Source organism: Syngnathus leptorhynchus, chromosome 1 (assembly GCF_054491065.1).
Source record: "Syngnathus leptorhynchus isolate UIUO chromosome 1, UIUO_Slep, whole genome shotgun sequence".
In the NCBI taxonomy this organism is placed as follows: domain Eukaryota; kingdom Metazoa; phylum Chordata; class Actinopteri; order Syngnathiformes; family Syngnathidae; genus Syngnathus; species Syngnathus leptorhynchus.
The window spans coordinates 8,328,272-8,349,525 of NC_141195.1; the positions used below are offsets into that span (position 1 = coordinate 8,328,272).

A 21,254-nucleotide genomic window follows, 5' to 3' on the forward strand; every position below is an offset into this window, starting at 1 on the left:
AGTACAGTAAATCGTTTTTGGACACGGACACATTCAATGAGAACTACTTCAGTGTCTTTCTAAATATAACTTTACTCAGGGCCCAGCTCAGTCTGGCCTATCCATTGTGAATGTGGCTGGAAAGAAGAGGAAGGGAGGGGTCGTAGCCACGAGAAAGGGAAGGAGGAGGTTCTGGCTCGTGGTGGGCCGAGCAGCTCTGTTTAATCTCTGTTGGACCGTCAGATGGTTTTGACAAAGCACAGGCACCAATTAGGCCTCAAGATTAGGCGAGAAACTCTTTCCCAAATGCTTCTGGTGGAAAGTTTTTTTCCTTCCTATGTTGCTTTATATTTTCAGTGGGATCCCTCATCCTTCTCCCCTCCGCTTTTTTTTTTAACCACCCTGCCCCCTCCAAGATGCGATTATACCTGGCTAGACATTGAGAGGAGGGGATTATTAATTAATGAGGTGGGGGACGCTTGCTAGCCGCCTGGCAAGGTGGCCAAACGGACGTTTACTCAACGCAGACATGGAGCTGTGTCGCACAGACACGGTTTTACTCTAGCTTGGTGAGGTTCTTCGCCCTTTTCCCGTGATGTCAATGGACTACGTCCTCTTTGACAGGAAGTGGAATATTTTTACTTCCTGTTCATTTGGTTGTGAAGTCATTGGAGTCACACTTGAGGATATGAAATCACTTTTGGGTATGTCTTTTTTTCCCCCTCTATCTAATTAAGATGATTAGTTAAGTCATATTAGTCAACATGAGCATAAAAATAAGATAGAATGTTGTAAGTATTGCGGCGCACACATTTTCTTACTCCTGTATTGCCATAATGTATCGTGTAAAGTATGTTAATTTAATCAAATTATTTAACTGACCACACCGGTAACTGAATGAATTTGTGCATTTTCTGCACTGTCAATTTGGACAAAAAAAAAAAAAAATCGATTATAGGTTGAGCAATCAAAACTTGTTTTAAAATCTGATTAATTAATTAAATGATCGATATATATCGACTATAAAAAAAAAAAAAGCTCTAAATTCATTTAACGTATTGCTGAAGAGCCGATTGACAACAGGCATTGGTGACGACACTATTGTGCATGCACAGAATCTGCAGAAGCACAGAATCTGCTCAAGCACAATAGCAGGAAGTTCATTTGCAGGATCTCCATTATATCTCACTATACATCCTTGCATCCTTGACGCACATGGTGGTGGAGGCGTGCAAGAGCCCCCTAGAGTTTATCAGCCTACCACCCCTCGAGGTGAGGGATGAGGAGAGGTCAACGGGGTTAGATTGGTGGTGAGTGTTGGATCTGTCTGGTCTGAGACAGATCTCCTTAATCCTGCAGCCTTCTGCTGCCTGTTGTCTGGACTCTGGAGAAGAAAAAAAAGCTGGTTCGTAGTCAGCCTGGCTGCTTGCTAACATTTCTTGGGTGGCCATTTTGGATTGTGAACTAGTAAGCCGATCTCAGAGGTGAAAAGCTGACAGACTAAAACAGATGGTGGGAAGGTTGGAGTCTCCAAATCTTAGGAATCAGTTGTCATTTAAATCGCTGAGGTGTTGCCAAAGGTGGATTTATTAAATAGTTGCTTTGTACTTTATTCTGCTTGAGTCCAGTTTCTGACTGTTTGACATATAATTCTTTTTTGGATGTATACATTTGTCATCTACAGGTTTGCCACCACCCTGACTGCCAAGGCCTGAATAGCAAAAGCCCCCTACACCTGTGTGAGTCATGTGACTCACGTTCCCACTTGGAGAAGAACGACAACATGCACTTTGACCGGCACCCCCGATTTGACTTACAACCTCAAGGTAGCATGCATTTTTTTCACTCTCCCATCATTTGATCACCGTTAATTCATTTTGGTTAGCAAGAAAGCCATTTTCCACTGCATGGCAATGATATGGTACTTAGACTCAGTATTGTTATTATTCAACAACACCCATCTCCCTCTTTAGCTTCCATCCTGGCCCGGAACGTGTCCACGCGATCCTGCCCCCCACGCACCAGCGCCCCCTCCGACCTCGAAGAAGAAGATGAAGGGAGCAGTGACCGCGGGTTGGTAACCTTCCTCGTATTAGAATTATATCATCACACTTTTTTTTTTTCCCTTTTAACTCAAGTGTCCCTTATTTGCAGGGAGAAGAAAACTGGGGGTATGAAGCTGGTGAAGAAGAAGCCAAGGAGGAGACACACTGATGTATGTCGTCATCCTGACTCAGGGCACTTCCTGTGCGCAGCACCATAAAACCCACCAGGCAGAAGCATACGTTCGGTTTTTGCATATGACACCCTTGAAATTGCTGGGTTAAAAATTGGACCGACCCAGAAAGCTGAGTCAATTTGACCCAACTTTGGTTTGTTTGTTGGGTTGCTTTGTACAAAAATGAGTTGTTTTGCCCTTTTTTTTAACCCCAAATTGAGTTGTTTTTAACCCAACATTTTTAAGGGCATATGCTGCCAGGGGTTCTCTCCTTAGCTGCCCTGAGGCTTAAAGCTAGAGTGCACTGCACATGAGCCTCCCTGTGGGGGTGCTAAGAGCTCGCATGTGCTACATCAACAGTGTCGCCAGGGGAGCTTCTGTGTAAGCTAAGAGTGTGTATATCCTTTCTTCCTTCAGGACCCCAGCAAAGAGTGCTTCAGTCTTAAGTTTGACCTCAACGTAGATATTAACACAGAAATAGTGCCTGCCATGAAAAAGAAAACCCTGAGGTGAGATTGGAATTGCTGTTTTCATACCTGTCACAGTACTGCTCCCAACTCTGGTGTTCCATATTTGAAATACCACTTAATCACTGCAAAGATCATGCAGATGGAGGAACCCTTGTGGATTAACACGTTTCGTTTTCCCCAATTATTTCAATGGCATTTGTCTCCTGGTGCCAGAGAGGTTCTAGGTCCAGTGTTTGAGAGGAACGGCATCGAGCTATCCCGTGTCGACTTGTTCCTGGATCAGTCCAACACGCCGCTGTCCCTCAATTTTGAGGCCTATCGATTTGGCGGACACTACCTCAAAGTCAAAGGTAAAGGCACCACAGTCCTATCATGGTTTGATTAGTTGCTTATTTTTTAATACTGGCTGAAGGTTTTTTTTTTTTTTTTTTTCTGGAGTCCAAACTGTCAAATGATGTTTGTGTTTGTCCAAAAGCTGCTGTCTGCCAGATGCTATTGTTCTTACCAATCTAAAAATGACTCGTGACACTGGCATCAACAATACCACTTTGTTCATAGAAAGTAAGAAGCCTTTTGATTCAATGCCAAGTGGTGTATTTGACATATGCACTCTTATCTGAGCTGACCTTTACAACAACGAGGGTAATCTGTATGGACCAGTTTCCTCTCACACCCGTTGTCCTGACTAAAAGAGGAAAAGGAGTGGACTCCTTAAAGTGAATAAAGCTAACAGGAGAGGTGGAACACCTTCTTCTCGTTTATATCTGCGCTGGAGAAAAATAGGGTAATTGTAACAAAGATTGTCTACCCTGATAAAAAGAAAGCAGCAGAGCTCAGGCCCGGAGCTAAATATGGTCGCATTCAAACAGACAAAACAATTCAAGACAAAGTAAATATAGTGTGTATGGATTCTTACAGAGAAAGCAAAGGCTCCAGAGGTACCTAGTTATTGATGTGCTGTATTGACCTCACTCCCCTGCAGATCCTCACTCCATTTATTTCACCACTTTATATTTGTGCGTGTGTGTGCAGAACAGTTCCACACCTGCCTCTCAGTTCTCAGGTTGGAGGTTCAAACATCAAACATCTTTGTGTGGAGTGGGGTTTTCCCCCCCCCCCAGTTTTCTGAGTTTGGTCATGAGATGTTGGCAAGCTGAGCAGTGATTGGTCATTACCTGAGCCCTGAGGCACGATGATGTTAATTTCAGTCACTGGCAAGTGTTTCCACTGCTGCCTTAGATGAAAAAAAAAAGAATCAGAAAGCTGCTTAGTGAGGGTGCATAGAATATATTTGAAAGAACATGTTCGACTTGGCTTCTGTTTGAATGGTCCTCTTCTGTCCTGAAGCACGGCCTGGCGACGAACTAAAAGTGGAACAGGGGGTGAAGGACATGAGGTCGCTGAGCTTGCCCAACATGAAGCCCGCTGGGAGTCAGACCCCATACATCCTCACACCAGCGAATGAGAGGGTGGAGCACGGATCTCTGGGACGTCGCGAGGGCGCCGATCCATTGGTGAGTCATTTCACACATACACACCCTTCTCTTCTTTCCATCACTTCATCTTCTATTGTTGGACTCCCATCATTCTTTCTTGCCATCGCATCCCTCGTCGGTGATCCCGTCATGACCTCGGTGTCCGAGGAGTATGTTCCCCAGGGGAAGTCTGGAATTGTGTTTGTGAATTTCGGGTGCCTGTCCTGATATAAAACTTTGAAGTCCACTTCCCGCTTCACTCTGGTGTGGAAGTAGGACACTTGAGTCATCAAGTTGATGCTACCTAATGACCCTTGTCACATGGACCGAGAGTTCTATTTCCTGAAGATGAACAACTCGCTTTCATTTCCCAGCATGTCACTTTGGATTAAGTTTAGCATTAAATCTCACATTACTTTGGCCACTTCTGTACCAACACTGCTGTCATAATTTCTTGAGACCTTGTATGCCTAACTTGCTGGCCGATTTGGGAAAAGAAATAGCTTCACATCTACAAATTCCCTCACGAAATGTCGCACTAGTGGCAGATACCACCAAATTAAACTCCAAACTCACTAAGAAATTCAGGAAAATATCTCAGCAATAATAATATATTTTTATTGTCATTAGGTAGTAGTATAACGAACATTTTCTGGTATTGGCAAATCACCTACTTCCCTTGCAGCCAGACCCCCCCCTGCTGGCCCTGAGAAAAAAATACAGGTTTCACATAACTGGCTGTATCTGTGGAGGACTAAACTAAACGAGCCAAGCTTCATCAAACACCAAAGCCGCTAAATAGGGTTTTGCGTTACGTCAACGCTACTATTGCCTTTTACTTACTGCACTGTCCAAAAAAGTTTGATAACCTGTATAAAATACCAACCCCAAAACAATACTTGATCTTCATCCTTGTGTATTAGCAAACACAGGACACAATTTAGAGAAGCTCCTAGTCATATTAGGAAGGTTTGAAATGTGGTCCTATTATTTCTTCAGACTGATGATGCATGTGGGTGCTAATATCAATGTTGAGTTGGGCAGGGTAAAACGCTTAAAAATGTCTCTGACAGCTGTAGTTGCAAGTCTGGAAAGTTACTCTGCAAGCACGCACACACACCGAAACAAAACACAAACATCCCGGTTGCTAAGGAAGTCTCTTTGATACTAGTAGCGTCAGACCTCCCGTTGCATCATGGGATATGTCATTGTCTTTGTGTCTGTAAACTGTGAGACAGTCATTATTTTACAGCTAGTCATCCAGTTGGGAGTTGTTTTTATGTAGAAATGGCTAGCCAGTTGTTAAAATGACCTTCTTAGCTGCAGTGAAACAGGGAAAACACTCATGAAATGAGTACAAAATATTTGTTATATTAATTATCAGCCCAATGGGGGGGGGGGGGGTCAATATTACATAAACAGATTGCAGTTTTTGACATGTCAACCTGACTTTTTTTCTTTTAATAATTGGTACATATTCTATAATGCCGTTTTTGGGGAATGAATATTTGATGAATGAACTTGAGTATATTGCCCCTCAAAATCAAGTACCTCCATGTTGTGGAACCATTGGGCTCTGCTGAAATATGTCCTAGCTTTAGGTTTCTCTTGGGTCACTTCTCTACTGGCTTACTCTTTGTTTATACTTTATTAAGACTCCATCGTAGTCAATTGCTGCTTGTTATTGTCTCCTTCAAGGTTGTGATGAGCTGGATGATTATGTTACAAGGGAGCTTCATCTGAGCAATCTGATTGGTCCAAGACAAATTCCGGAAATACTATTTGATAATTCCTATAAAGGCAGTGACTTATCTTTTTAAAAGTGACCTCAAGTTCAACTTTAGCTCGCATGCAAAAAGTAACTAAATTAGCGGTTTACACTCAAAGGTTATGCGCTTTACTGAAACCACAGCACTTGGACTGAATTGTCAGAGTTAGCAGAATTTAATAAATTTGGCTAAGTCTGTAATTTCAGGTCCCACCCTCTCAAAAGGCCCCGAGTTGTCTTTTTGTGTCAAGAACAGAAACTAGGTATTCGTTTGGTAGTTTGTCCCATTTATAAAACATAGTTTCAAAGAGAATTTCTTTAAATTGATTCAGCCTCTGAAAACCAATTGTAATACAAGCTAATGTCCCAAAATGGCCAACTCCCTGGCTAGTTTTACTGTACTGGCATTGCAGGTGGTTACCATTATCTCATAATAAAGTCTGGACTTTGGAAATATTACTTTAAAAAAAAAACAGCAGTCTTCACGACCGTGTAAAGTTCATGTGAGTGATAAGACGTTGACGAGTGTGGCCAACGAAAGAAAGTATTTAGACACTCTGTCCTCGGTTTTATTGTATTCATTTCTTTTGTGTATAAGCAATTGTCTTCATTAACTTCCTTTTCCCCCAAACTATGGAGTTAATTCTTGAATCCGCTTCATGTTATTTCTACAGAGCTTGACAGCTTCTATCAGACTTGTCTGATGGCTCACAATGGGAGTGTTTTGGGTTGCACGTTGGCTAGCGTGTGGATGATTTTGCATGTCAATGACCGACTTGAGTGGCGGTCACATGTCTTCTTGGCGGCGTTTGATCTGACTCACTCTCCAATGAGTCGCTGTCTAATACCGACAATAGAATTTGTTAATAGACATATTAGTGAATGGCTTAATAAAACATACTTAACACTAGGAATGTTCGATATCACTTTTTTTGGGACCGATACCGGGACAAGTACTCAGTTCTTGAATAGTTACCGGTACCAACCACCAAAGCAACTAGTACTTTTTACACGTAAAATCCCCCAAAAACGATGAGAGATAGTTTTAAAGAATGAGTTCGGGTTAGAATGAATGAATGATCAATGACAATTTTCTATTCTTCTAATTTTTACATTGGTTTTGGTACTTGCCCATCCCTACTCAAATCTTAAATAAAATATGACCAGTTTGCAGCTCAGTTTTCCTCCTCATGCCTCTGGTAAAAATGATAATGCCAATGGTGAAATCTAATATTGATAAATTATCAATTGTGTGTGTTTCAAGTGTAACACACTAAATATTTTGACTTTCTCCTTTTTCTCTTGCTGAATTGAACTTGCAAAAATTTAGTGTAGTTTAATATGTTGACTGCGTCTTGTGGGTGGAGCAGCAGAAGTATGTGTGTGTGTTGCGTGCGTGCTGTAGGACAAAAGAGATCTCCCGACACCCTTAGGTGGGGATGAGTGCATGCGTGACCTTCGGCCTGTAGCACTTCGTACCTGCAGGATCAGGTCGCGTTAGTTCAGTTTCAGTTTTAAACTACTGCTGTCTTCCCAAGAGAATTATTTGAATATTGATTTGCGTGAATAATTAAATGATGCGCTATAGTCGCCTGACGTCATGGTACAGCTGGGACCTTCTTCAAGTGGAGATCCCAGAGTCTCCGCCATCGGACGTTGACCAAGCAAATGACTGTCAGGTGAGAGGCACTGAGCCTTGCTTAGTTGTTGTTTCACGAGTCAATGAATTCTGTTCACACAAGACAATCAATGGAAATTGTTTTATTTATTGGCGTTTTGGAAAATGTTTACCTACAGACAACGAGATTAAAACCTGTTTTTGCAAACCTTCAAAAATGAAGTTGGCAATGACGTGCATATCAAATGCTTGTGTTGTATTTTTTTTCCAGAGTTAGTTTGAATAAAGCAAATATTTGAGTAAATAATTCCAGTAATCTTTGTTTCTGGACCACTGCTGAAATGTGATCAAGCTTTAAGTTTCCTTTTTAAAAATGTGTATCACTAAAAGCACCGTTATGCAAAATACATTTTTCCTATTATTTAACTTGTGTCAACAGTTTTCTCATTATCTCCACATTTGTCTGACAAAATCAACAACCTGTAGTAGTCAGTATGTTTACTTTGTTTTTATTTATGAAACCGATTAGAAAGCTCTCAAGCAGAAACGGCGTCATTGCCGCATCTTTTGGTTTGGTGGTGACGATGGGGACAAGTATTGACCTTTTGACCAGTTACCCTGCGGATCTCCCATCACAAACGGCAGTCACACTACATCTTCATCCTCGCGAGTGCTGAACCTATTTGGTTACAGAGCCCAATAACTATGTGGTTGGAGGCAAACTGGTAGCATGTCTAAAAATCATTCGGAAAGTTTGTAAAAGAAAGGTATGTACATTTGTTATACAGTAATTCCTGGATCATTGTTCGGTTTTAATTCAAGACCATTCTTGTTACAAACAAGTAGGGATAGTGAAGTCATGCATACCCTTCATTGCCATCACAAAATGCAATAAATGCATGTGAAGTGCGGGTTTGAGTTTGGTCCACATGGGGCCGCCATCCATACATTTGACACCTTTCTAAGTATGACTGTGAAGGCGTATCACTTTAAAGGGACGGTCTGCTCCGTCCAGTCATGTGTAAGTTGACATGTGAAGACGGTACTGTCTATTTCCTGGTTGTTGTATTGTACAGTGACAGTGTCAATTGAGACTACCAGTAGGTGTGCTCAGAATGTACTTTTGTTTACGTCACTTTGTTAGCATTTTGTTCAATAAATCGATAGTTTCAATCATCCCTCTATGGATTAGTCTTTGTGGTAGGCAATAATAAATTAGCTATTAATATTTACTTTACCGGAGATGTGCAGTTAAAGATACAATGTTTATGCAGTGGTGTCCTTCTAACAATATTATAGACAAATGATCTTATTTATAGTAACCAAGGAGAGGTGGGGTATTTTCTTCATCCTGAAGGGTGAAACAGAAAATAATTAAGAGTCACTGGGTTAACCCAGATTTTTTTTCTAATACCATGTCAACAGTTTGTGTGAGCTCTTCAGTGTGACGCATGTGTTCACAGCAGGGAATTTGCTGTCACATCCATTTCCTGGTTGTGCAAGGGACATTTTTGTGCAGGCCAGTGTCTAATGTGTGTTTTGAAACTTTCGGGAACGTTGCAGTGTTGTGTTTTCCCATCGTTAATCAAACCTGCCTGATCAAGGAGAATTGTTATCAGTGATGGGGGAGGGGAAGTATTACCATACAGTCCTCTCCCATGTAAGTGTTTTCCCATTTCTCAGCCAAGGTTACTGCTGCAAATGGCCATTGATAAGATAAGGCTGAAAGTGAGGTTTAATATCATTAACCTGGAAGGTCCCCCCCCCCCCTCGCTTTCTTACTGTAAATGGAGGCTTTGTGGCTTGGAACATCACTGCCAGGCGTCGGGTTCACAAATGCTTTAGGTACAGTTAGCCAAGTGAGCAAAACTTCAGAGTTGTTGAATGGCCATAAATTAGATTTTGAAACAAATGGAAAGAAATAATAAATAATCTGCTCCATGCATGGTTTCAACTAAACATGATTCTTTTAATCATAGCACTGCAAGCTGTTGCCTCCAAATATTCAAATCAGCCTCTTCCCTCCGGTGGGAGGTGTGGGGGCAGGGGTCTGCTGCCTCGCGTCCTCTTTCCTGGCCAACACAATGAGGCAGGATCCTCCTGGTTGCTATGACTTCATGCCAGTGTCCGCATGATATGCAAGCAGCCAGGAGCTTCGCTACACCGCCTGGGCGTCCCCCTCGTCAGGAAAATAATAATTTTTTTGTGGAACGGCATTACCCTGTGGCCACTCCAACCGGGTCCTGGACCGTAAACCCTCCAGGTAGACAAGAGTCGCGAGTCGACTGGATGCAGGACAGAGTTTAAAAAGGAGAAAAAGTGCGAAAGCTGGTTCCAGAATGGGCTGCGACCCATGAGTCCATTTCAGGGATCAGTATGGTTTTTGTTACTTTTGACATGCCTCTGGCTTCAATGGTGAGTGGAGAAGGACACTAATCAGAATTTCCTCAATTTCCTTTGCTTCTTCCTTTTCTTTTTCTTTCTTTCTTTCTTTCTTTCTTTCTTTCTTTTTTCAAAGGCTTTGTTTGCGTCATTATCATCAAATGTGAACTCTGAACCCCAACAGAAATCAATAGATTGTATTCAGTTTAACTGTCAGGGGAGGAGAACAAACGGTTCCATATGTTCCTTTACTAATTGCTGAAGTTGTGAGCACAATTATTATTAAAATGACTTACATCTACAAGGATCACTTATGTATTGCTGCTAAGAAGTTCTAATTTTGCTGAGCAATCGTTCTTTTGCTCATAATCTTGGTTGCTTTATTTAAATAATCAGAGATTAATGCATGGAGGTGACCAAAATGGAGGCAGGAAGGGTCCGCGTTTGACATGCCAAGGTTGTCGGTTTATTCAAACAAATCATCATAAGTGGTTCTCACTGTCGCTTTGTTGCACTGAATGTCTTTACTCTTCCCCCAGACAAAGTGGAGGAAGTTCTGAAATGTTGGTAATAGTTTAAACCGATTTGGTGGAGGTCTCCACCAGTCTTACCTCATTAGTCCCTGAAAACCTTCTTATTCGGTCTGAGGGTCCCTCACAAAGAAAATGACCATTTCTCTCTTTGTTAGTTACCAATAGTTGCCTTTTATTCCTTATCTTTCGTTTGTAGGGTTAGGTGCTCTTTGTTGCAATTGCGTGAATGGAATGGAGTCCAGTGGGTTTTGTTGTTGTTTTTTTTAGCTATGAAATCACACCATCGGCTGTAAAACAAGAGTCATTTACAATTGTGTGTTCACTCAGGTTTTTGTGATCCAGCTTCTTTTTTTTTTGCTTATTGTGAATAATTGCTTGATTTGAGAAGTGATCGGCTTGTTTGGCCATCAAATTGTTCCATTTCCCAAAGTTTTTGTCGTATTCTGACTCACAGTATACAGTTTGGGGTTTAATATAAATATAAAATCAAAACAGTCTTTTTCTTGTGTATGTGTGTGTGGGGGTGGGGGGTGGGGGGGGTCATTCTCCATTTAACAAATTATCTTGTGGAAAGGTCACGAAACCTTAGTGGTCCATGCACCAACCTCCTCCTGGGCTCTGACCATAAGCCTTCACCCAATCAGCTTTGAGCACTAACGTGTCTCTGGTGTTTGTTTGCGTCTGCAAAGGAATTTGTTTGGAATTGTCGCTTTGTTCCATTGCTGGTGTCAACGTTGTGGAATGTGAGGTCCTTGAAACTACATTTGAAGGTGCGGGGGGAATTCTCTCCCCGACCCCCCCAGCGATAGATTCCTCATCACTGACACTGCGGCGGTAAAAAACAAGTGCTTCCTCAGATACGCCGGCGGCGGCCCTTGTTTGTTTGCTCGGTTGGTGCTCGTAAAGTGAAGGGTGCACGGCGGGGCATGCTGACAGGATAACAATAGTGGGGTAGTGTGTGTGTATGTGGGGGGGGGGGGGGGGGGGGGGGGGGGGGGCTATGAGTGGTCAGTCTTGGAATGGAGCGACCTTTCTGTGATGTAATGAGCATTCACTGCAAGGAAGTGGCCGTCCTTCCCTCTCCTGTTTGTGTCTGACTGCTTTAATGGCCCTGCTGATGTCATCTCCAACGTCAAATTCCCCGGAAAACTTCCTGTTTGTGTCTCCCCTTTATGTATTTCCCTCGTTCCATTCATCCACCTGGAACATTTCTGTTTTCCCGAGAGATGAGGAGAATACTTCTTTCATTTTCTTCTATTGTCACTGTCCTGTGACCACCGTGTACTGTCTGTCTATCTGTCCGCTTAATGACTTGAAATGTTAAATGTTGTTTTATTTTCAAACAATGGCATCTCATGGTAAACTGATACATGCAAGTTGGAAATGCTTCTCTCGGCTAGTAACAATGAATAGCACAAGTTAAAATAATTTGACATTGAAGACGAATGTACAGCCACCTGAGCAATATGAATGATCAATCGACAGCTAGTGGCAATATGGCCGTCTCCTGAGATGGATAAAAACGGGTGGATGTCGCTGCTTAATTCATATTCCACAAACACAATATTAATCAGAATGCTGTTTTTAGACTAGTTGGGGCTTCAGATTCAATGTTAAAAAGTCTAAATTGTCAAGCAGTGGACATTCAGTGATTTACATGAAAAAGTGCCGTGATGTTCTTTGCCAAGTTTCTCCTTGCTAAGTTCCGTCCTCTCCACACCCGCAGGGTCAGTCTCGGCGGAGGAAGAACATGACCGAGTTTTTGGGGGAGACCAACATTCCCACACCAGATACGCTCGGGCAGCTAGGTGGCTCGCTGCCCGGCTCCGGTCCTGACAGTTGGAAGAACCGAGCCGCCAGCCGCTTCAGTGGCTTTTTCAGCTCCAACGCCACAGCAGCATCCTTCGGCAAGGTAAGCCCGCATGGCTTCTTCTTCGACCAATAACGGCATCTAGTTGGCCAGAAATTTAAAAAATAGCAGACCAAGGCAACCGTGTGACAACTTCCTGTTTGGTTTTAATGGCTTGCTGGTACTGAAAAGAAAACATTACAATAAAGCTGTAGTAAGGCAACAGTAGGGAGGAGTTCAATGGTGCTGGCGGTGAGATCATTTCCCTCCAAATACTGTTGGCTCAGATATTTTCCTGCCAGCACGTTTGGAAATGAGTTGTCAGAGGAAATGTTCCGTACTGCTTGTCCCTCACGTTAAAAATGAAATCGTTGACGTTGGTTATTTTCTTTATGAAAGTTTGTAGTGTAACAGTAGAAGGCCGTTGTTTTAAATTAAAGTTTGATCTTTTATATTCATTTCAAATTACTGTGATGCACACAAATGTCTTATCATAAAAATTTGGTAATTCTTTAATAGTACCTTTGTCTAAATCAAGGCATTTCATGGTCACTATTTAGTTTTTTGTTAGCTAGTCAAAATTATGTAACAAAACAATAATAAATTAAGCCATTATCAAATCAATAATTATTTGGATAATTATTTGTTTTAATACCTTCACTTAAAATTGATCAAATCTTTGGAATTTGAGCCTCTCAACAGTACCACCGATTTCTGTTGTCCTCCATGAGCAGAAACGGTAGATTCTTTGTGTGTTATTGAAATAATACATTTGCTTTTACTTTGGAAAACAATGATCATCTGCAGATTGTGGGCGTGCAGGTCATATGATACACATGTGCATGTTATTTATTGGATTTTACAGTAAGTTTCAGAAGCAATGAAGTTAATGTTTGACAAATCATCACCCTTGTCAGCGTTAACAGTTGGATGTGATGGTGTATTTTCCTGAGAAAGATTTCCTAGGCAAAATGAAACCAAAATTCTTTGTAACAAATATTCAATGATCTTGCCAGATATTAATCTGACAATGACTACTGGTCACACCCAGTTTTTAATTTGACTGCTATGGCCCTAGAACTCCTTTGTTGTCCTTTCCTTTGTTGACGTGGGAATAAATAACCTATCCAAATGTGTAAATATTTAGACTTTAGAATAAAGAGCTGAGCAGAGAATGGAAGTGTTTGACGGTCCTAAATAGCAGTTAAACCTTGCTTGCAACAAAGCCCTCATAAAAACATTGTGTTACTTCCCCCTTGTGAGTTCACATCCCACCCAGGGACAAACGTCAGCTAGAGACACAATCTGTCAGTCACCTGTCAGGGGTGGGCTCGTGTCTATTCACCCTGTCCGGCCCCTTTAACCTCCCCAGAGTCTGAGATCCTCCAGCGGGACCTAGACCTTTTGCAACTCAATATTTGCTCCAACCACACACGCACGCACGCACGCACGCACACACACACACACACACACACACACACACACACACACCTTTGAGCAATCATGTAAATATGACCCCTGGTCGTCCTTTGTTCATTTCATTTGACATCCCTGCCTTGAAGGCCATTGTTCGAATGTTCTCCCCGCACACAATTCGATTTCATAATTACGTAAAAGGACCTCTTCTTCCGTTTGCCATCTCTTCCTTTGAAGCCCATTGTTAGAAGGTTCACCCTGCGCACAACTCGTTTTTATGACATTAAGGGCCGGCCGGCCGGCCGGCGTCGCCATGTTCTATCATAACAGTCAAATTTGTGGCCAACAGGAAGTGGACCGACTGGAGCAGCTTCATAGCAAGCTGCACTCGTACACGTTATTCGGGCTGCCCAAGGTGCCGCGGCTCCTCTCCTTCCACCAGGACTCCTGGGAGGAGGAGGACGAGCAGGAGCCCGACTTGGTCCTGGAAGACAGCTGGCGGATGTTACTTGACAATGCTGAGGTAACCCAAACAAATTTGTATCCACAACCTCTCAACGATGGTAATAGCCATTTCGCTATGCCATACTGTTGCTGTGATGACAAAACAAAATACTCTTCCCTAATTTTTACAGGACAAACATCCTGTAATCTTTGAATAACTGTACAGTGGCCCAAAAGTTAATTTAATTGCCTGTTAAGTGTTTTTATTTTATTTTTATTGTTGATAGTTTAAACCAAAAACTATCATCATCTTGGAAGGGTCTCGTAGTACAAATGGTTGTAAACATGCTATCTGAAAAAAGAAAAGAGAAAAAGGACTGTCTCATTTGCATGTCCTCCTTATGGTTTACCTTCTTTGATTTCCCAGAAGGATGTTTACAAGACAATTATCACACTGCTGTTAATTGCAAGCGCAAGTGCATGACTAACCAAGATAGCCAGCCATTTATTGCTTTGGCAATACACATGTGCTCTGATTATATAACATGCTATAAATTGACATTGTCTGATATGTGCACATTTCTCAGGCTAAGATCAGTTTGACTCGCGTGTATGTGTTTTGTTTGTTTGTGCGTGTGTCTTTTAGACTTTGACACGGAGACAGTTTCACCAACAGGAGGCAATATGGGAGCTGCTGCACACAGAAGCCACCTACATTAAAAAACTCCGAGTCATCACTGATGTAAGTCCAATAGAACAACCACGGTACATCTACACGCAGACATACAAAGGTCACTGAATGACAGACATCGCTTGCTGGAAGTCGTAAAATACTAAGCAGCTTTTCTCTGAAACATTAGCCAATCGACGTGACGCACTCATGGCGCTCAAGTAATTTCATCTGTGTTAAGTTTCTCGATGTTTTTGCAGCTCTTCCTCTGCGGGCTGCTCAACCTTCAGGAGAGTGGCCTGCTCACCGAGGTGGAACCCCAGCGGCTCTTCAGCAACATCCAGGAGATTGTGCGTCTACACACGGCCTTCTGGAACCAAGTCATGCTCCCCCTGTTAGACAAAGCCAGGCAGGCGCGGGCTCTTCTCGACCCCACCGACCTTGAGCACGGATTTAGGACGGTGGGTTGCAGCTTTTGAAACAGAGTGTTCCGCATCTTCACAGTCACTTTGATGTATTGACGTATTTTGTAACAGTACTTGTGTGGCATTAAGGAAATCCAAATATTTGGTGAATCAACAGTCATCATTTACTGGGCCTGAGGGCCAGCATATTAGTCGGAGCCAATAGTTCTACTGTACCATCAAGCGATAGTGGCAGCCTCACTAACCGTGCATGTATTGAGCCAAGTGTTGCGTTTGTCTTCAGTTCGCCTCCAGGTTCAAGCCTTACATCCGCTACTGCATGGAGGAGGAAAACTGCATGGAGAACATGCGAGCACTTCTCAGGGACAATGAACTCTTCAGGACCTATGTTACTGTGAGTCAGAGGCAACAGCCAATGGTCTGTCTGTGTTCCTGTTTCTGTGTTGTGGTGTGTGACAAGTCTCTTGTCTGTTGACAGTGGGCAGAGACGCACAAGCAGTGCAATCGTCTGAAATTGGCAGACATGTTAGCAAAACCTCATCAGCGGCTGACCAAATATCCTCTCCTGCTCAAGAGCGTGCTCAAGAAAACGGATGAGCCCAACGACCGAGATGTCATCGGCAGCATGGTAAGGGGCACATCGAATAAACGCTTATCACACATTTATCATTAAAACAAGCCTGAAACCCCCTTAACGGTCATGCCTGACCTCTAGGTGTCCTCGGTGGAGAGCTTCATCGACAGCATCAACTCCCACATGCGTCAGCGTCAGGAACAGCAGAGGCTGGCCACCATATGTGCCCGCATCGACTCCTACGAAGCAGTAGAGGGCAGTAGCGAGGAGGTGGAGAAGGTGAGGACAAAACAACGGTAGAGCTCAGCAGGATTTTGGAAGTGGGAGCAGGATTTGCAATTTTAAATATCAGTAGGTTTGACCGACACCGCTGTGTCTTTGGTCAGGGTAATTTTTCAGTGATAGTTTAGAATGAGGCCTGAAAAAAACAAATAACGACAAATATAGCAAAACTTGGATTTGATCCAAACATGCGCCTTTATTTGGTGACAATCCACGTGTTCCCATTCAGATCCTCAAGGAGTTCAACCACTTTGACCTCATGGCTCCCATGAGAGGAACGTCTCCCGAGGAGACTCGGCAGCTTCACCTGGAGGGCGCTCTAAGGATGAAGGAGGGCAAAGACAGTCGGGTAAAGCCGATTTTCTCCTGCTTTTAATCTTTCGGCCTTGTGTGTGTATTTTTTTTTTTTTATTATTGACTGATTCTTTCACTATAGATGGACGTCTACTGCTTCCTTTTCACTGACTTGCTGCTCATCACAAAGCCCGTAAAGAGAGTCGAGAAGGTTAAAATCATCCGGCAGCCTCTCCTCATCCACAACGTCGTCTGCAAGGAGCTAAAAGACACAGGTGACATGCCACTGACGTCTCTGATGTGTCGAGCCGAAGGATCTTCTTTTAAATTCAAAGAAAAACAGCAGTTGAATTTGAAATTGAGCAGTTGAAATTATTCTGACTTTTTAATTCTGGAAAAAAATCATGCTTTGTGAGTGCATCTCTCAGTCTTATGATGTCACCTCATGGAAATACTGAAGTGTTTGTTAGAAGCTCGTTGGCCGGACCTCCTTGTGCCAACCCTCAATAATCCACCTATGTAACATTCTGCCCTCTTTCATCTCTGAAGGATCCTTCATCCTCATCTACCTCAATGAGTTCAGGAGCGCTGTGGCCGCCTACACCTTCCAAGCCAACAGCGCCCCCCAGGGGAGAAGCTGGATCGAGGCAGTCTGCAACGTCCAGGTTTGCTTTCTCAGCATCTCTTCCATTGTAAAGTGGCGGGAGGAGTTTGATTAACATGTCATTTTACACCACACAGAACCAACTCCAGAGGCTCCGCAACGAGGAGGTGATCCGGCTGCAGAATTCTCTGACGAGTTGCACAGAGGCCGAAGAAGAGCGAGATGAGGAAGATGAGAGCAGCAACTCCAACGAGAGTTCCCCGTGTCTGAGGCACAAAGATCAGCATGACTTAAGGTACTTGAGGAAAAATATGCTGTCTTTAAAAACAGAGAGAAATAAATGTGAAAATAAATGTATAAAAATGGAATTTAAACATTTTATTTAAAAATGTGTAAATGGATATAAGAACAACAAAATAGACATATATTCAGTTCATAAATAAATAGAAGTAAAAACGAATATAACAATTTTAAAACATAAAATAGAAAGATGCATGCGGAAATAACTATTGATAGATAATATAATCATCAATCAATAGATAAACGCTCTGCTTTTATATTGATTTATTTCGTGCCATAGAGAATGTCAGCATGAAATGTTCTTCAAATGAAGTAGCGGTCCTAAGCGTGCTTTGGGTTGAGCTATTGGCCTATTGGTTGAGCAATGTGCAACATAGATGACTTTGTAAACAGTGGAGATCATTTAGTCTTTAATAAACGTACAGGTTGGTTTAAGTATGCTGCTTTATGCCATTTACATATGAGTCATTTATCGTTTATTGGTAATTTTTTTTTTTTTTGTATGTGGAGTCGTGGATGAACCTGACATATTTTCTTCTGTTGATTTTCAGTCAATCAGATGGTTCCACTGAGACTTTGTCAGTGATGGATGTCGACGATCCGGCGGAATCCCAAACACCTTCTGCCGCTATCGTTAGCCTCGAGGGACACAGCGACGATAGTGTCGCTGCTCTGTCGGACGTTGAGCGTCCCGCAGCTCCTCACAGGGCCAACTCCGGCGTTTACTCTGAGGTGGATCAGGAGCCGGATCCCGAGGGCGACGAGCTTGACCCTCAGTGTCGCTCTCTGTCCATGGACAGCGCCTACGGTACACTCTCCCCGGAGTCACTCCTCAGGGAACTTCAGCCCCCGCAAAGTGAAGAAGATGGCGCAGAAGAGGAAGACGAAGAAGAGGAGGATTCTGCCTCGCTTGGATCGCAATTGTCAGTGGTCCAGCCGTGCAAACCTCGTCGACGTCCTCATGTGCAGTCAAGAGTCCACTGCCTCCAGAACCTGTCCACTCTGGTCTTATCGCGCTCCGAGGACAACCTTCTGCAGCGCCTCCACGCCAAAACGGCGCCCTCGCTCAACCGTGCCGAGCCGTCGCCGACGGACGCGTCCTCACTGGTGCACAGCAAGAGCTTGTCGGAGCTCGGGAGTAAGGGCGCCGACTTCCCCGACGATCCCCGCCGCGCCGTCCTCGAAGAGGGCGGCCCTTGCGTCGTAGACGGAGAAGCTAAGAGGAAGTCGGATCCGACGCCTGGCTGCAATTCAGGAGAAATTTCACCCATAGCGAGGAAATCGCCAGTGCAGCAGCACAAAAAACTGACGCTAGCAGAGCTTTATCGAATACGCACCACTCTGGTCCTCAACTCTACGCTTACCGCGTCGTAAGTGCCCTCATTTACATAGACAAGAAACGCTACTCACAAAAAGTTCCAAAATTTTGGGCGTTTTGGCTGGAATATCAGGATAATTGTGCTTTGGTATTTGCAAACAGTACTTTGTCAGTGTAAAGCTTAGAGTGGCCTTCATGTGTTCATCTCGAAATATGCCAACTTTTTGTGAGTAGGCTCGTTTGATTGATTGATCCATCGATTGGAGTACATTTGACTTACTTTTTGTGTTCTCACTTCCACAGAGAGGTGTAACCACCAACTTGACTTTCTTCCCGGAGACATGACTGCACTCAGTCTTTTTTCTTCCCCCCTCCTCTCTTTCTCAACGCCGCTCCTGGCAGCCGACGCACGTGGTCGTCAACAATAAGCACCGCTACGGTCGTCCCCCCGGGAGCCAGCAGCTTCGAGACTCCTTCACTGCTTGCACTTTGCAGAGGACCTAGCACCACAAGGGGGCGCCACTGACCTTTCACTAGAGAACGTGAGGGGTCGTCCGCACGCACCTCTTGAACAAGACCCAGAGTGAGTGTTGTTGAGACTTTTTGATGTGCTTCAACAAGAGGAAATGTAATTGCACATTTGTAAAGGAAAACAAGAAGAGTCACTAAGGAGTAAAACTACATTTGTGTTTGAATCATCAATGACCAAAAGTGGACCATGCAACCAAAGACATTTTTTCAAAATTATTATTTTTTGGTTAGTGTTCTTGTTTCTAGTTTTGGTTGATTTTGTTGCCCAGTAAGGTGTGTGTGTGGGGGGGGGGGGGGGCTAGACCAGGACCAGAACGGGAGTGACTGTTGAGGGCTTTGCAGCACTACGACATATTGCAACACACACGACAGTCGCTTGGCTGCACCTTTTCTTGCCTGTCGTGTTTTTGCTTTTGTAGCAAGATATGAAAAGAAAATTGTTTGGAAGAGAATGTCAAATATTACGAGTGTGCCAGTTCTTCCCAGGAGATAAAACACACTTTAACACTTAGCTTTCCAAACCGCAAAGATTTTGTCTGTTTACTTTTGTTTTGTTAATGTTGAATATTTATTTTATACAAAGGAGCATTAATGTCTCACTGAAGAGAAAAAAAATGCTCTTCTGAAAGGGCAATGTTGCAAGATTACAGTTGTAATGCTATGAGAAAAAGGTAAAATATTAAGGGAATGAAGTAAATTTAAGAGATTAAGTTTATCTGAAACCAGATCCATTTTGATGATAAAATAATTCACATGAAAGAAATTACAAAAATACTTTCATCCCAGGAAAAAAAAAAAAAAAAACATTTTGTATGATTGACCACAGTTCTTTTGAGAGAGATAAATTTAGGTTTTCTTTCAGAAGTCCAATTCGGGCCTTTTCTTTTGTCTCAATGGGAGTTTATATGTAATATTATGATTTCATTCTGATATCATTTTTTTTTCCTCTCCAATGTGGTCCAAATGCTTCTTTGTTATTTTGCTTATGTATAAATATAAATAAGATGTTGATATTGTTGTGCTTCCAATATTTGTACATTCTTTTTTGTTGACGTAGTCTTAAAATAAGTTTTCTTGTCGGCCACCAATGTGCTGCCAACTGAAATCATGTGTTTCCTGACTTAAAAAAAGTGTCGTACGGAATTAAAAAAAAAAAGAATGCAAACGTGTGTTGCAATCCCTGCTTTAATGGTTTAATCCACCCTAATGGAGCCATCAAGCATTAAAACCTTTCGGAGTCAGACAACAGGTGGTGAGAGAACATCGTTTTTTTTTATTATTATTATTATTTTGGGATGGTGCAAAATGTCACCGTCTGTAACTCAGTGGAGCATCTGGAAGCGGAAAGCAGTGGTGGCTCAGTCTTTCCAGGTTTACATCATTTCTTGCAGGCGGACCATGTCCCAAGACTTTTGACCTGACCACAGCGATCGGTCCGATATTAAACAACCTTGACCTTCTTGGCAGCAAAGGTGCTCTGAGGCAGTGCGACTGGCCTTGCTGTACTGTATTTACAGCTCATTATATCAGCTAATCTGCAGATTACAGCATGTTGAGTCCACACGAGCCACTAAACTGCGGGGGGAACCACGGCGACGCTCCCGCCTGTGGGATTTGTCCCTTAATCTGAAGCCCAGAATCCCACCCATCATCATTTTCACATCTGGACCGTGCAGGATTTACTGTTGTAATCCTTCACTTTATCAAACTATTTTATTATACCTCACCAGGCTTTTAATTATGAAAATGCAGCTTTGGTGTGGAAGTAATTACAGATCTTTGTCCTATTAGCCTCTGCTAAGTGATTAATCAGGTTGGAACATATTTAACTTTTCCTCAGTTTGTGCGACATGGAACACTTTTGGTAGACACTTAAAATGATGCGACTCAAATAACACGTCTTTCTAAGAATGATGTTCACATTGTACGTGCAGCCTGGAAGAGAAGGAAAGGGCAAAAGGATTAATACCACTTGCTGTGGCAGATGTCACAAAGCATGCTGTAAAAAAATGTCCGATTAACACAAAGGGGGCACTTTGACAAATCCCGATTATGAGAGCACTTTCCTTTATTAAACTCGACCCCAGTCCTGCACTCATTGGAT

The 21,254-nt window shown here is 42.9% G+C and overlaps 1 protein-coding gene across 6 annotated transcripts in view; it reads left to right on the top strand.

Moving 5' to 3' along the window:
- Positions 1–20,315, top strand: part of plekhg5b (pleckstrin homology domain containing, family G (with RhoGef domain) member 5b) — a 41,538-nt gene extending 21,223 nt beyond the window's left edge. For 5 of the 6 annotated variants that reach the window (XM_085928604.1, XM_085928568.1, XM_085928578.1 and 2 more), the window contains 19 exons: positions 1,664–1,805; positions 1,953–2,052; positions 2,134–2,194; positions 2,615–2,706; positions 2,881–3,017; positions 4,015–4,181; positions 12,170–12,355; positions 14,058–14,231; positions 14,799–14,894; positions 15,083–15,283; positions 15,531–15,641; positions 15,726–15,875; positions 15,963–16,100; positions 16,333–16,452; positions 16,540–16,672; positions 16,947–17,062; positions 17,139–17,296; positions 17,853–18,671; positions 18,923–20,315. In XM_085928604.1, the coding sequence (XP_085784730.1) occupies positions 1,664–1,805; positions 1,953–2,052; positions 2,134–2,194; positions 2,615–2,706; positions 2,881–3,017; positions 4,015–4,181; positions 12,170–12,355; positions 14,058–14,231; positions 14,799–14,894; positions 15,083–15,283; positions 15,531–15,641; positions 15,726–15,875; positions 15,963–16,100; positions 16,333–16,452; positions 16,540–16,672; positions 16,947–17,062; positions 17,139–17,296; positions 17,853–18,671; positions 18,923–18,932 (3,111 nt within the window). In that variant the 3' untranslated portion in view covers positions 18,933–20,315. Of the gene's footprint in view, positions 1–1,663; positions 1,806–1,952; positions 2,053–2,133; positions 2,195–2,614; positions 2,707–2,880; positions 3,018–4,014; positions 4,182–12,169; positions 12,356–14,057; positions 14,232–14,798; positions 14,895–15,082; positions 15,284–15,530; positions 15,642–15,725; positions 15,876–15,962; positions 16,101–16,332; positions 16,453–16,539; positions 16,673–16,946; positions 17,063–17,138; positions 17,297–17,852; positions 18,676–18,922 lie in introns of those variants that run through there. The other variant, XM_085928596.1, reaches the window with a different exon arrangement.
- The last annotated feature ends 939 nt before the right edge of the window (positions 20,316–21,254 follow it).